Here is a 16,092-nt window from a genome sequence, read left to right as displayed (position 1 = left end):
TTATGGTACGCCAAAGCAGTTAGAAATTATGCACCTGAAGAGCAACGAGCCAAGTAACGCAATATTTAAATTGAATCGTCACGCGTGGTCATATTGGAGCTGAAACGACCAAATCGAGCGTACAGAAATTTCATTTTCCCATACTTAATTGTATTTGGTAGGAAAATATTTGCAAATTTAGTTACCTCGACACGATACGATAGTTTACGTGGATGGCAGAAAAAAAACGGCTCGCAAATGGGGCGTAAAAATGTGAAATAAAAACGGGATGGTGTCTGGGTGGATTCGGTTGACCGTTTGGTGCAGAGGGCACGTAGCATGTGTGTGAAGAACAGCGGAAAAATCGGGTGGGGAAAGTTAATTTGAAATGTAAATTTGTAATCATTTTATAAATTCATACCGGATTCATTTTACGCAAATATGAATTCGTCGTGAACTCAATGCTAAGCGTTGCTCATTCATGCGGTAGAAAAACAAACAAAAAAGTTGATAATGTCTCATACTCTTGAAAATTGTGAATTGTATGCATTATAATTTTAGCATAACTCTACAATGCAATCACAAGTTCATTATAACATTGTATGGAATGCGTAGTAGAATCAGAAAATTCATTTCATCCGAAGTGCATCGATCTACTCCTGCAAGCAATGCTAATATCGCTAGTGCCAAAGTTCCTGAGAGTTTGAAAGTTTATACCATCCGCTTCAGGGCAACACCCACACGAACCACTGAATAAAAACCGCTGCAGCCGATATGTTTCCTTTCATTTAATTTCCGTTTTCTTCCTGAAAGCCCATTCCGCTTATCGCAATTCCTGCGATCTATACAATCAGCCGAACCGGGAGCAAGCAGCTGGTGGCCCGAACAGAGCGCTCTTTAATCCCGTGTTCATTCAGTCAATCTTCTGCAGAAAACGCACCGACCTCGGTTCCACCTTAGCCCATGCTCATGCTTTCCGAATCCCGTGTGCGCTTCCAATAAATAATTTAGTATCTCGCTTCCGTTCCGAAAAACTTTTCCAGTTGGTGGCGTTCGTTCATTCTGGTCGTCGGTTGTCGTTGCCGGTGGAGAAAGAGTCGAGTGTCTATCTGTGCCGCCTGCTGCTGATGGCGTTCGGCAGTATTTCTCAATCTAGCCAGAAGTACCGATTAATGCTGATGAATAGTTATATCCTGTGATTTTTCGGCGTGCTCGCCGTTACAATGGATGGGCGCGTTTCCCCATCAATCGTCTTGATTTATGCCCATTAGCTTACCTCTGAAGTGAAATCATATGCAGCTCAGTCCCTTGTTATTGCAGTTAATGTTAACTTTGCAAAACCACATCAGTTAACCAATTTTTATGATTAATAATGGCCGTAATAAAAAGAAAAGCTAGCGTTATACACAATGAAATCTGCATTTAAAGAATGATCCTATGTATGAAAACACAACACTCTCTAAATTTTATGGTTGCAGAGTCAAGATAAGCTACAGAAAATCAAATAAACGAACTTTTGAATGGAAGTTTGTAGACTCATATATGAGTCATCATACATCATTTAAATTTAGATGATGTATATATGAATGTGTATGAATTTCGGAGAATTTAGCACTAGCAATATTATGCTTTGGAACGGGAAGTCCGGTTCCATTTATTGCCATTAAACAAAGACCTTGAGTCAGAGATTGAACTTATTATTTCATTATCATTTAGTATTCAGCCAATAACTCATTCCAGAGGCGGAGTTCCGAAAAGTGTTGTATGGCGGACTTCTAACGCTCCCTCTACAACTTTGTCTAAGGGTACATTGCTCTATGTTTAATATTTACAGCGTGAACCGCTAGTATCAATTAATATACTAAATGATAATAAGAGTTATTATCATTTAGTGTATTAAATGATACTAGCTTTTACAACACTTTTCGGGATTCCGCCTTTAGAATGCGTTACAGGCTGAATACTAAATGATAATGTAATCATAATTTTAATCCCTGTCTTGAGTATACAGAATTATGACAAAATCATTTCTGGATTTACTGCCGTGAATCGCATATTCGTCCCATATGAATAGGAAACCCAGCAAACATGAGACAGATATGCGATTCACGGCAGCTTAGACTACTAAACTGTTTAATAAAATTTCATCAGAACTTTTTATTAAAACTCCTATTTATTTAAGGATATCGATCCTGGATGCTGAGGTGAACACAATCTTGGGCGGTCGATTGGGATTTTATTCGTGGGTTTTGGGTTGGTTTCCTCGGGCTTTTGGTCCAAAATCAACACGTCTTTTACACATTTACATATTTATTCGCGTAAGGTCCATAGCACATTACACATCACATTGCATTGGCTTTTTTAACTACACTTTATTTAACAGAAACTATATTTATTCTTCTTAAACACTACACATATATTTTGAATTCAATTCCTCGGAAATTCGGACCCTGTCCGAACCATTCAATGGCTAGTAGTAGACTAATCAATTTTGTAATGGCACCGTTACTGAGAAAAACCTTCTCTTGGGAGAAGGGTGGTTACCCACCAGCCGCATGTTTCGCCGAGGGGTGCATCGATGAACTTGCCTATTTGATGCTTAAACATTCCCGCCCGCCCTAAAATTACTGCGATTTCTGAAAAGAAAGAAGAAAAAAACCTCTCGTGCGCATTTGGACAAGATGGGTTGGTTGGTTGGAAATCATCTTGGTTGGTTTCTTTGGCTTGATCTCTATGCCACCAACAACGGGTAGCATACTTGCTCGGATAAGTGCTAACGCTCTCTCGTTTCCATCGGCACCACACGTTCCAGGCTTGAATCTGTTGCTCGGCGATACTTGTAATCCATGCAAGCTTCATGGCAATGTATTTGCCATCCTGATCGATTGAACGAATTACTTCTTAACGGTTGCTTCTTTCTTCGATTGCCTATCAGAGGTAATAACAATGCAATAACAAGGGATTACCTCCTCCAGGCAAATTGCTCGTGATGCGGTAGTTATTAGGCGGCCTGTCCACAATTCCGGACACTACCCATCCCAACACTGACTGAGTGAGAATTGGGAGACCTTCACCCAGTGGTACTTCATTTCCGGTATTGTAGAATTCAAAAAAGTTTTTGATGCCCAGCACGAGGTCAACCGCCTCGGACCCGAAAACTTTGGATCCGCTAGCTTCAAACCTTCAGGGAACTCCCATCCCGTCTACGTTGGTAGTAGGGAGATTCGCTGTCACCTTCGACAGCAACAGGAATTTCAAACTTTCTCGATAATCCTGTCGACAATCCAGATAATCCTCACGACCATATGATGGATGTCACCTACTGCTTCACCTTCATGTTGGCTTGTCCAATTCCGCATACTTCAACAACCGCCCGTTGCCTTTGGACCTTCAGTTGTTGAGCCAGTTTCTCAGTCATGAAGTTGCACTCGGAGCCGGAATCTAGAAGTGCTCTGGCCGGAACACGGACTCCATTATTTCCTTCCACTAGGATGACGTCCGCTGCAAGGAGTATCGACGATACCTTTGTTCCGGTTACATTGGGTGACACCTGCGCTGGTGTTCCTCCTTGTGTAGTCGGCCTTTCGGAATTGGTACTTCTGCTTGCTGATCCGTTTCTACTTTCGTTGGATGGGGTTTTTTTTCCTGTTCGGGTGTGCCACTGCGACCCATTATTAGATCTATTGTAGCGTTACCCGTATCCTTAGTGTTTAAGTACATGTCGAATTACTCCAGTGCTATTGAGAAGCAATGCAGTATCGGTTTCGATACAATTGTTGTTTTGTTTTCTCTTTCTTTATTTCTTTCTTTCTTTATTTAGTATTCACTTCATCGGACTGTACAGTCTTAATGAAGCCTGATGGAGAAAAGCCATATTGAGCGACTTCCCATGTAGCTAACTCAATATGGCGTAAAAACTCCATATCTTTTTAACATCATTACAAAATAAAACAATTTAAAACATTTGACGTACGGAATACAAACATTCACTTATCATTAATAAAATGTTATTCCTAGGAAGGGTGTAGTCCATGTAGATCTGATTGATCGCGTCTCGTCTCGTCTCGTCATTGCATCATTGGTGAAGTCCGAGGCAATAAAAAAAAAGCAAAGGTAGAAAAATTCTCCACTATTGGGGTGTTGCCTTTGGACCTTCAGTTGTTGAGCCAGTTTCTCAGTCATGAAGTTGCACTCGGAGTCGGAATCTAGAAGTGCTCTGGCCGGAACACGGACTCCATTATTTCCTTCCACTAGGATGACGGATCACTCACCTTCTGGTCCATGTCGACTGACTTGAAGCCTATTTTTGAAGGTTGCAGCAGACGTGTTGAAGTCAAAGAGCTCATAAAATTCATTGAAGCTCCTTGACATAAACCTAATTGGGTTATGTAATCCGTAATCGGTGTTCCTGGCGTCAAGTCTTAGGAACTCACGTTGTCGAAGGATCCGCTCCGGAGCATATAGGCCCAGCTGAGACAAAATGGCTGGCGAATCGGTCTCTCCTAACAATATTTTTGCAACGAATACAGCTTGTGAACATTTCCTTCTTTGCTCAAGTGTTTTGATTCCCAGAAGTCTACAGCGATCTTCATATCGCGGCAAATTCAAAGGATCACGCCATGGCAGACCACGTAAGGCATATCTGACGAATTTGTGTTGAATTGCTTCGATCCTAGCGATCCAAGTGGATTGATACGGACACCATACAACGGCATTCGATTCGAGTATTGACCTCACCAAGGCACAGTACAGAGATCGAAGGCATAGCGGGTCACGAAATTCTTTGGTTATTTTGAAAATAAACCCGAGCTGCCGGTTGGCTCTAGAGATCATGTCGTGATAGTGTATACGATCACCATGACCAGGTCCTGCTATTTAGATCCTTCATAGAGAGCAATCCCATTGAAGGCGCGCCCCTTATCAATAGGAAATCAATCCTTTCTTGAGAAAACAGAATAGTAATACTGGTTTTGGCCATGCATCGGAGCCCTAGCCACATCCTCGTCTTGCTTCTAGAATATCACCAGTAAAACTCTTAAAACCCGGGATTTAGCTCTGTCTACAAGACCGTTTCAAGCAAGAGAGTTGTTCAGTAATAAGAACATCCGTGTGTTCCTCTCACTACCATTGTTCACCAGTTCAAGAAGAGTTAGTACGTATTTGAACCCCTAACTCGATTTTTCCAGCAGTCAGTTCAGCCTAGGACCGGGTACCGAGGTTTTTTTTAACTAATTGCTTGAAAAGTTGTTTCCGCTGCATACAGTTTAGCCTCAAACAAGAGGAGTTCGAGTCTTTCAACTGTCTGCAAGGTAAAATTAATTATGTTTTATTTCTGAGACTGTTGTTGGTAGCGGGGACTAAATACGATGAATCCTTAACTATCACAACTTATTATCCTGGCTAGAAAAATGGATTAAGCTAGGGCTCTGTTTGGTTAGTTAGCAGACCAAAGTGTGGTGCTTACCTCTGCAGTTCCGGCATGTATATGGGGAAGAGCAATCCACACCGCGCAAAAATGGTCAAGCCTAAAACGGTTCCGGCAGAGCCCGTTATCCCGTAACACCTTGTTTCTATCGGGTATGGACATCCGTTGAAATCTCGGGCATTGGTATAGCGGGTGATCTTCTTGGCATGCTCCGCAGCGCCAACGTTCCCTATGAACAGTGGTGTAGCTCAACTGCCGAAACGGTACCCTTTTTTTGTTGAGGAGGTTCTACCTTGTAACCCGAGGACTTGGATGGTAGAGCAGCAAGGACTTTCACTCTACGTTGGAGGAAATCAGTTAGATCCTTGATCGTATCCTGTTCCTTAGTTGACGATATTTCTTCCCAGCTTCTTCTAGTTATCGGATCCATTCGCGCGCATAGGACGTCCAATAGCAGCAGATCCTTATATTCAACAGGTTGAACTAGCTGATCTAGCGTCTGCATAGACCGCTAGGAGCCCTCCAGTAGAGACCGCAACTCGGTAGCCGACTCCTTAGCCAGCTTCGGTAACTTGAACAGCGCTTGAACTTAACGGCGCTTAAGCTGCTTGCTATCGTTATAGCGTTTCATTAAAGAGTCCCACGCGAACTGGTAGTTCTCCCGCGTAATTCTCGCTTAACTTTCAAAAGGACCTAAGTAACATTTTTTTTCATGAATTAATTTGAATAGCGCAATCAACAGAACAACATGAAAATTATTGATTGCAGTACTTTGCAAAGTACTGAAAGTTATTGATTGCAGTACAGCGGATTCACAAGTGACTTGGCTTTCCCTACCAAGAACCCTTGCGGTAGTTGAACTTTTCTACATCCGGTAAGTCCGCCTTTTTATGTATGAGCGACAAATACAGGTCACGGAAGCTCAACCAATCATCGATGTTGCCGTCGAAAGTTAGCAACACAATTTGAGGCAATCGCATACGCTCCATGGTAGCTTGATCTGCCGCTTTCAGGTTTCGGGTTGATTGGTTAAGGGCAGGCGGTTCATCGAACTCCTTGACCTTGTCCAATAGCAAAGACTTCAAGTCATAGTATTTGCTGCTTGGAACAGTTGTCCTCCTCCTCGTCGCAGTCATTGTGGGTTTCGATGTTAAGTATCACATCGTTTACATTTTCCCACATCTCATCTAGCTTCCCCAGCCGAACCGTTACTTGACTTGCACTTTACACTCCGCTCAACTTATCAGCGAACCCACAGATGCCCTGGAACATGTTAAGGAGTTACCACAGTGTTGTCCTCAGTGTCTTTATCGCTGGAGTCTTCCTGTTGGTCGATGTCATCGGTGGCATCTTCACAATAGGCACTCGGAAAACGGTTTTCAAATGGCAAAGAGCTCTAGTGTAATAATCCGTCGATCCTAGCCTTGGCTGGACATACGCTGTAGAGTTATTCTATATTTACGCATGAGCGTAGCCTGGATTTCGAGTAGGGGGAGGGGGGGTCAACTTTTTTAGGTCTTCTGAGTCGTAGTTCTATTTTATTTAAAAAAAAACACATAAATATTAGTGCTTGGCCCTATTTCCTTCTAAGTTCCAAAAACTTTGAAACCAAATTCACTACCAACAGTAAAGGCTGGATTACAATAGCGCGTTGCGCGTCGCATCGCCCTGGGCGTTGAACTTACAAATTAGGTTGTAGTGACAACTACAAGTCCCAACCGACTCCTGCTGACCGTTGGTGGGGGGGTCGGTACGATGCCGAAAGAACGGCCTGCTGCGAGCTGCGATCAGCCAGATGATCGACGGCAAACAATGCGATGATCGCCCGATGCGAATTCATCCTATCCAGGCTTGGGTCTTCAAACAAAACTGTTACAAGCTCCTCCGGGAATACATCCGAGAATTTCTCCGGGAATTCATCTGGGAGCTCCACCATTAGCTCTTCCAGGAAATCATTTAGGCTTTCTTCAGAAATTTAGTTGGAAATTCCTCCCGAATTTCTTCTGATAGTTTCTCTGGGAGTTCGTCCGCGAGGTCCTCTATGAATTCTTCTAGGAGCTCCTTCTGAAATTCCTCCGGGAGTTCTTACGGGAGCTCCTCCGAAAGCTCCTTCGGAAATTCCTCTGGGAGATCTACCAGCAGTTTCTACGAGAATTTCTCCGGGACTCTCATCGGCAGTTCCTCCGGGTGTTCCTCTGAGGTGGAACTCCCAGAGAATTTTTCGAACGGACTCTCGTAAGAATTTCTGGAGGAATTCCCGGAGAAATTATCAGAAGAATTCTCGGAGGAACTGCCGGTGGAACTTCTGGAGGAATTTCATGAAGAACTACAGGACTACTTGTCGAAACGTTGGGACAGATCTTAAACGGTTGTTCTGAAATCATTAAACTAAAAATCCGAAACATCTCACATAGTTGAATACAAGCAGTCAAACTCTCAATCTATAAATAAAAAAAAGTGTGGTGAAACGCAATCAATAATGCCAACAGGATCAAATCGTTAATCAGATATGATCAATGGTATAGGTTGATGCCTGGCTATACTCATCAGTCTCAAGCAATACTTCCATAACGTCAGAAATAAAAAATATTATAACCAGTAAACTTTGAGTAAAATAAATTGTGGCTGTTACGTCCTTTTCCTATGTTAGGCTAGAATCAATGTAAGCGTGGCAAGCAGTAAAGGTTTCTATAAAATACGAATCGAATGCATACAAAACTTTCTAGGTGTTCCACTTTTACGGATTAAGAACTGCGATAAAATTATTAACAAAACTGGTGTCGATAAAATTGAAATTAAATAGAAATCAGACGAATATCGAATAAAAGGTTCAACATCCTAAAGGTTATTTTTTGACAAATTATTGCAACAAAATCTTGAGCCCCTTGATGCAAACGGACGGGTCATATTACTTTGATTCATCATTAGCAGTACGGTGGGTTTGAGCTCACGCATTAGCTGAGTCTTGTATGAGCCATGACTATACAGAATACAACATAAGAATCCCAGTCACTGTTAAAACATGACATGCACATATACAATTGGGAACCTCTGCCGCAAAGTAAGGGGCGTTCTTGATTGCTATCCCTACTACACATCGCTAGGTAGAAGCTTTTTTCACCGCTGAACGCGCTTCGCCCGAGGTCGTGTTCTCGTCGTCGTCGTCGTCGTCGTCGAGTATTACTCATTCGATCGAAATGGTGATTTCATTAGGGTGAAAGTTCAGCGGGGTGGAAACGTGTTTACGAGTTAGAACTGGTGAGATTCACAAATCCAGCTCGAACGCGGTCGGTGGTGGACGACTGACCGGACGGAACGATAATGAAACCGCAATGCCACCCACTCACCACCATCCGCCTGGATGGGATGGCAGGGCGGTTGCTTGCGTAAGGGAATAAAGCGGGAGGAGAGGGGGAATTCGAGAAACGGTTGGGAATTGAGTGCACACTGAGATGATTTATTATTAACGGACAAGATAAGTGGCTTGTGCGGTTAGATTGGGGCTTTTGCGGCTAAGACTCTTGGGGAAAAGCACTTTCCCGACAGAACCGATACAGGTGATGCATTGCAGTGAGCTATTGCAAAAGGGATTGCACCAATGGGATTTATCGGATTGCCATTGCTGGCAGCTAGGCAGGTGTGATTGATTTGGAAAAGCCATTTGCTAATTCGAGCTCACATCAAAAATGTTCACATTATAATTTGCATTTTCCGCACTTAATGTTATGAAAGCAATTTCGGTGGATTCGCTAGAGAAATCGAATAGCGAGAAAGTTAACTTCACAATGAAAAATGGGACGCCCTACCATAGGTCCACAAATCTTGCAGTCTATGAAAATGTTCCGATTTGCCGCAGGGATTTGAAAAGAAAATTGATGTAGACACAGTCATGAATCAAAACCGGTACGAGATAGTTCTGACTGAAGCTCCCAGTTCACCTCTACGATCCACTTAACAAATTTAATTACATTTTTCTCTCCTTCTCCTTTTTTTATTGCAGAACCCAAATGCACTACTCCCGCAGACCATCGATTTTGTCGAGCCGGAAGCGGACCACCGGATGCGCCATCATCGCTTCTTCCGCCAGCAGCTGCACGAACTCGAGGTCAAGCAAACGGCGATGAAGCGACAGCTGAACGACATCTTCAACCACCGAATGGCCGATCGGTTGCGCAGCCTGGAAATCGAACAGCGCCGGCTGGCTAATGCCAATTTCAACATTAGCCGCCAGGTCGCCAGCCTGGACAAACTGCACGGTTCGATGCTGGAGCTGCTGGAGGACGTCGAGGGAATTCAGAACAAGTTCGAAAAAACGCTACCGGATATCAAGCGCGAGATTTCGAAGGTCGAATTCAACGCGGCACAGATTTCGTCCGAGCAGGGGCTGCTCCGGGAGGAAGGCCACAACGTGGCCAAGAGCATCCAGGCGATGGCAGTCAGTGTGAGCACCCTCCAGGAGGAACGGGAAAACGTTCGCAAATTGGAAGAGCAGCTCCAGGTGATGAAGAGTGATTTGGATAGAATTAAGTCGGCGGCTCTGCTGCACAAGGAGATGGCCCACCATCGGTTGGAAAAGGTAGGTGCTTTTATTGGAACTGACGTTGACGAATGAGGGCGAGTACATTGTCATTGATACATTGCTGTTTGGTTATTCATGCTGGAATACAGGCTCTTGCGTTTTCTCAACGATGGAGAAAATAGATAGACACGAAATTTATTAAGATCATTGGGAATTAATTGCATGATTATTTTTTAATTTCGAAACATTGGATTTGTTGTACAACATTATTAATTGGATTCGTTAGTTGGAGTCATCAAATCATTCAATAGCGAAACATAAAAATCTGTATACATAAAAATGAATTTCTGTTTGTCTGAACCTTATAGACTCGTAAACTACTGAACCGATCGGCGTGAAAATTTGTATGCAGATGTTTTTGAGGCCGGGGAAGGTTCTTAAGATGGTTCGAGACCCCTCTCCGCTTTGGAAAGGGGGGCTCCCATACAAATGAAATTGAAATTTCTACATAACTCGAGAACTAATCTGAGAATAAATCAATTTTAGGCGAAACGACGTTCGTCGGGTCTGCTAGTACTAAATAAAATAATTATGTCTATATTATCGGTTAAATCAAGAAATAACACAAAACATTGTTAGCTCACATTAGAACATTAAAACTAGAATGAGTCTAGAGGGGTCATCACCTTCGCTGACATTCTGGAAGTTGTATAAACCCCAGTAAAAAAAAGTTTTCTTATAGCTTGGCCCAATTTTTTTCTATCTACTCAATCTATTTCACAAGCATTCGAAACTGTTGAAACATTGAGCTGTTCTCGAACCTAAAGGACTCATTGTCACCAATGTGTATTGAATAAACACAAATTAGCTTGGAAGTTGAATCTTTTACACAAACATTCGCATTTGATCATGGGCGAAAGGAACTATTGGAGAAACACCGAGCAATGATCGAAGTTGAGACAAATTAATTCATCTTCGCTCATTTTTCCGAAGAAATAAAATTCACGTTTATCATAAGATTCCGAATTTGATTGAACACTAATTAGCATCCACATTTCAAGACACGAGTGCAATAAGGACCAACACTATTCCACTCGCACCCTATCGCTTTTCGAGAATGTTTAATTGGTTTATCTAATTAACATAATTGACATATCAAGCACCAGCTCACAGAGAAGGACCGGAAAATGATGGACCCGGTGTGGGACGAAAGCAGTCTGGACTGTATTGTCAAACAGTGCACGCCTTATCTCGCAATCTCGCCTCCCACTTATGGGTATGGTACACATGTATGCGATTTGGGCTCGGGAAAATCTGCTCACGTGCGATGCATTGTCACAGTCGGCTGTGTCGTCGCTTAGACGGCCGACTGCCACCTATTTTGGTTCGCTATAATTAAATCATAATAATAATAATGATAATGCCAATGTCTACGTGTAGGTCCTAGTGGAAGTGGTGGATCAAGATAACACTCTACTCGTCGGACATTCGTGCTGAGTCTTCGACTTTTCCATTACAGTAATTCCTCGAATGAAAAGGCAGATGTTTATGAAGACTGTTCGAATCGATTAATTTTTTGATGGATTGTTTGGTTTGTATTCTTGATTAATTTCTGGTTTAACAGGTTGAAGTCAATATTCAATAAAACTTTTAACCTTTGTACAGAAAAATCACTGTAATAAAAATAAATTAAATTTTTCGGAACTGTGTTTCAGATTCTAAAATTTGCGAATATTGACATACATACATATATATCCTATTTAGCATTCAATCATTTTAACGAACGAGCCATTTTAGCATTAGCATTAGCATTGAGCAATTCGCACAAATTCGTAGGTGGTACAAGACAAGATTATTGTATGAGAGTAGCATCACTTTCATCCGTTACCACAGATATTGATTTGGGACTAATCACTATCTCTTAGATGGAAGCAATGCACTCTCCAATAGTCCAGATCTGTCCTGGCCACGTCCTTGCGAATGCTGGGGAAGGGGAAGGATGGTTAGTCGGACACCTACTTAAGATAGACGCAGAAAACTCTACGACCCCTCATAGGTGCCACGGGATGTTTTTGGAATTGTTAGTGTGGAAGGTTTTAACAGTAGGGATCGTTTTGGTAGAACACGAAACAAAGAAATAACTAAGATAGAACATCAAAGTAGGAAAGAGACGAGCCTGGAATTGAACTCACGACATCCTGCTTTTTTTAAGGCAGAAGCGGTAGCCACTAGACCACCGAGCTCGTCATATCATTTTAACGAACGAGCCATTTGGCCGAAAATGGCCGTCATCCTCCGAAGCTCAGCGGGTACTGATGTAACCAAATTCCCAGCACCTGGCACGTAGCCGAACTCTCGCAATACATTTTCAGAACTAACTCTCTCATATGTATTTTTGTACAAACAATCTATCACATCAACCATCTAAGACGAATTAAGCACTCTCCATTTAATTCCACCAGTTAATTTTCGTTATCTTTGCAGATACGTATTTCGACCACAACTGTGTGGTCACAACTGTGTGGTCGAAATACGTATCTGCAAAGATAACGAAAATTAACTGGTGGAATTAAATGGAGAGTGCTTAATTCGTTTTAGACGGTTGAATACATTCCACTAAAAGAGCTAATATATTTTTCCAATCTATCACATGTTGTGCAAATGCATAATCGAGTTGCAGACATAGTAATTAATTTCCACTCCGGGTGGCCTCATACCCGGAACATAGGCAATTAACTTTGAATGTACTGAACTCGAGTGGCGATCTCTCTTTGCCAGGCTTCGGAATTCTCACTCATATAATTAAAAACCTGCGATTAATCCGTTAAGCGGAGTGTGATTTTTCATGTTGCCCTGTGAGTAAGTATTCTCACACAACATTTTTATCCGGATAGAATGGCGGGTGATAAATTCGTGAGTGCCGGCTCGCCGGATAATTTAATTTTGATCCACAAATTTTCCTTCTCGTCGCCTCACCAGATAAATTTTACAAGCATGTTTACAAAAATTTAGGACCGCAACGGGATTCGACCCAAAAACAATTTTAAAATGTTTAGAGCGCCCACTATAACCACGCCACCACATGAATTGATTGAAAGCAAAGGGAAAAACTGCTGTATTGAACCTTCTGCTTATCGTGGCGCATCGTCGGATTCAATCTGCTTGGAGAGGCAAAGTAAGCAGCATTTGATTTTCGCGAAACATGGGAAGAAGGATAACAATTTTTCGCACCATCGCTTGTGCTGGAGTTTATTGCACTGTAATTTATCCGGATAAAATGCATGGTGGAGTGATCTGTTGTCGCGTGAGTGAGTGAGAAATCCGAACCCTGCTCTTCGCTTATGTGGTCGGGTTGGGATCTGACGACCAACTGACACAACCCTACTTCATCGAGCGCCGTTGCTGATGAAGCAAGTGTATAGGAGCCAAACAATACTAACCGATAGCAATTTGGCCGAATGCCACTAGGCCGACAGTCATTTGGTCGAAAGGATCATTTGGCCGAGAGTCGTTTGACCGAGAGGGTCGGTTGGCTGGAAGGGTCTTTTGACCGAAAGGGTCGTTTGGCCGAAAGGGTCGTTTGGTCGAAAGGGTTGTTTGGTCGAAAGGGTCATTTGATCGAAAGGATCATTTAGCCGAAAGGGTCATTTGGCCGAAAGGGTCGTTTGGCCGAAAGGGTCATTTGACCGAAAGGGTAATTTGGCCGAAAAGGTCATTTGGCCGAAAAGGTCATTTGGCACAAAGGGTAATTTAGCCGAAAGGGTTACTTGGCCGAATAGGTCATTTCGCCGAATAGTTCATTTGAAAAGTGAAAAATTAGGAATGAGAAAAGAGACGTCTCACTTCTCACTCTTCATTTTTCTCCTCTCACTGTTAAAAGTGAAAAGCACAAAATGAGTAGTGAGACATCTCACCAGCCACTTCGCACTACTCACTTTTTCCAGTGAGAAGTGAGAATTGAGGAGTGAGAAGAGAGACGTCTCACTTCTTACTTCTCGCTGTCAAAAGTGAGAAGAGAAAAATGAAGAGTGAGAAGTGAGACGTCTCACTACTCACTTCGCGCTTCTCACTTTTTACAGCAACAAGTGATAAATAAGGAATGAGAAAGTCTCTCTTCTTACTCCTAATATCTCACTTTTCAAATGACCTCTTCGGCCAAATGTCTTATTCGGCCAAATGTCCTATTCGTCCAAATGACCCTTTCGGAAAAATTGCCCTTTCGGCCAAATTACCCTTTCGACCAAACGACCCTTTCGGCCAAATGACCCTTTCGGGAAAATGATCCTTCCAGCCAAACGACCCTTTCGGCCAAACGACCCATTCGGCCAAATGACTTTCGGCCTAGTGGTCTGTTTGGCCAAATGGTATATTCGGCCAACAACTTTCGGCCTAGTGGCATTAGGCCAAATGGGTTTCGGTCAAACGACCCTTCCCCATTCTACTCCGAAGTAAAGCCTAAAACACGATCAAAGACACACTAATTAGTTTATTTACGGCCGAGTAAAGCAGAACAAAATAAATTCAGATGATCGCGCGATCGTTCTACGTACTTCTTGAAAACACGACCACGCACTCTTTATTTGCTCACCAATCACACAAAGCACAAAACCGGTTCTCACGACTTTTCTACGTCCAAATACGAACGCGTCCCATCTTGCACTAATTTATTTCCTCATAAAGCACAGATCCGGAACTCGCGACTTTTCTGCTCCTTAATACGAACGCGTCCAACCTTGCACTAATTTATTCACTAACCAACCGCACAGAACAAAAATTCGGATCCCGCGAATTTCGGCATTCTTATACGAACGTGTTCAATCTTGCATTAATTTATTTACTCACCGACCGCACAAAGTACAAACCCGAATCTCGCGACTTTCCTGAGTCTTAATAAGAACACGTTCAATCTTTCACTAATTTGTTTACTTACCGACCGCACAAAGCATAAACTCAAAACTCGTAGCTTTTCTGCATCCTAACACAAACGCGTCAAATATTGGACTCTCATATAGCTGGAAATGTCACTTGGGAGGAAAAACCGTTTGGTCAAAATACATAGAAATGAATGTCTGTCTGTCTGAACCTTATAGACTCCGAAACTACTAAACTGGCTGCCATACAAATGGAATACTAATTTCTGTATAACTCGAGAACTAATCAGCGAATAGATCAATTCTAAGCGAAACGAAGTTCGTCGGGTCTGCTAGTATAAAATATTTATCCTGTGTCCTTTTTGTCCAAATGAAATTTTCCAATGTTCCGGAAAACTCCGATAAGAATAATTACATTATGTTGCAATTTTTTTAGCGAGTACTGAATGAGCCCGACAAGATTCCCAAATCGGACTTGCTTAGTTGGTTAAAAATACCAGTCTAGCATACTGAGGGTCATGGTTTCGAGTCCCATCGATGGGAAGGGTTACCACCAATACATTTTTCAAATCAAAATGTTTCACATAATGTACATATTTACATCGATGTTTATCAGAACGTTGTAAATTAATTCCCACGTCGGGAGGCCAATTCTCGAAAAACAGACAATTAACTTTGATAGAACTGTAATTTTTCGTCAAATGACCTTTTCTGCCAAACGGCATTTTATGGCTGAATGACCTATTGGCCTAAACGTCTTTTTCGGCTAATTAAGCTGTTTGGACAATAGACATTTTCGGTCATATAACCCTCTCGGCCAAATGACTCTTTCTGCCAAACAACCATTTCGGCCAAACGGCATATTCGCCCAAATGTCCTTTTCGGCTAAACGACTTTTTCGGGTAAAAGATCAGTTCGGCCGTATGTCACTTTCGGCCAAATATCCGTTTCGGTCAAACATTTCGCAGAACATCATTTGGAGCAACGTATTTTGTTGTGGTAAAGACATTTGACGGATTGTATCAAATTGTCGTAAACGCAATGAAAACTTTAATTACTCCATATCACAGGCTGATAAAACAAAGTGATGAAATACCTTGTTTTATTATGGGAAAATGTGATCATCATCAGAAGGCATCATCTACTAATTTCTTTCCTTTTTACTCATTATCGACCAAACGTATTCATTTGAAGAAGGCATTATCTCTTCATTTCGCCTTATACCGGACAGACGTGATTATTCAAAGAAGGCAATTTCTCTTCTTGCTTTATACCTGGCAGATGTGTTCATTTGAAGA

At 42.2% G+C, this 16,092-nt stretch overlaps 1 protein-coding gene across 1 annotated transcript in view; it reads left to right on the top strand.

Annotated features, from left to right (window-relative positions):
• The window catches only part of LOC134211093 (protein scabrous), a 134,776-nt gene that overhangs the window by 98,850 nt on the left and 19,834 nt on the right, over positions 1-16,092 (top strand). The window contains exon 3 of the mRNA XM_062687705.1: positions 9,405-9,980. Coding sequence (XP_062543689.1) covers positions 9,405-9,980 — 576 coding nt within the window. The remainder of the gene's footprint in view (positions 1-9,404; positions 9,981-16,092) is intronic.

The sequence above is a fragment of the Armigeres subalbatus genome, chromosome 2 (assembly GCF_024139115.2).
Source record: "Armigeres subalbatus isolate Guangzhou_Male chromosome 2, GZ_Asu_2, whole genome shotgun sequence".
NCBI classification, from domain to species: domain Eukaryota; kingdom Metazoa; phylum Arthropoda; class Insecta; order Diptera; family Culicidae; genus Armigeres; species Armigeres subalbatus.
This window is presented reverse-complemented; position numbering and strand designations above follow the sequence as displayed.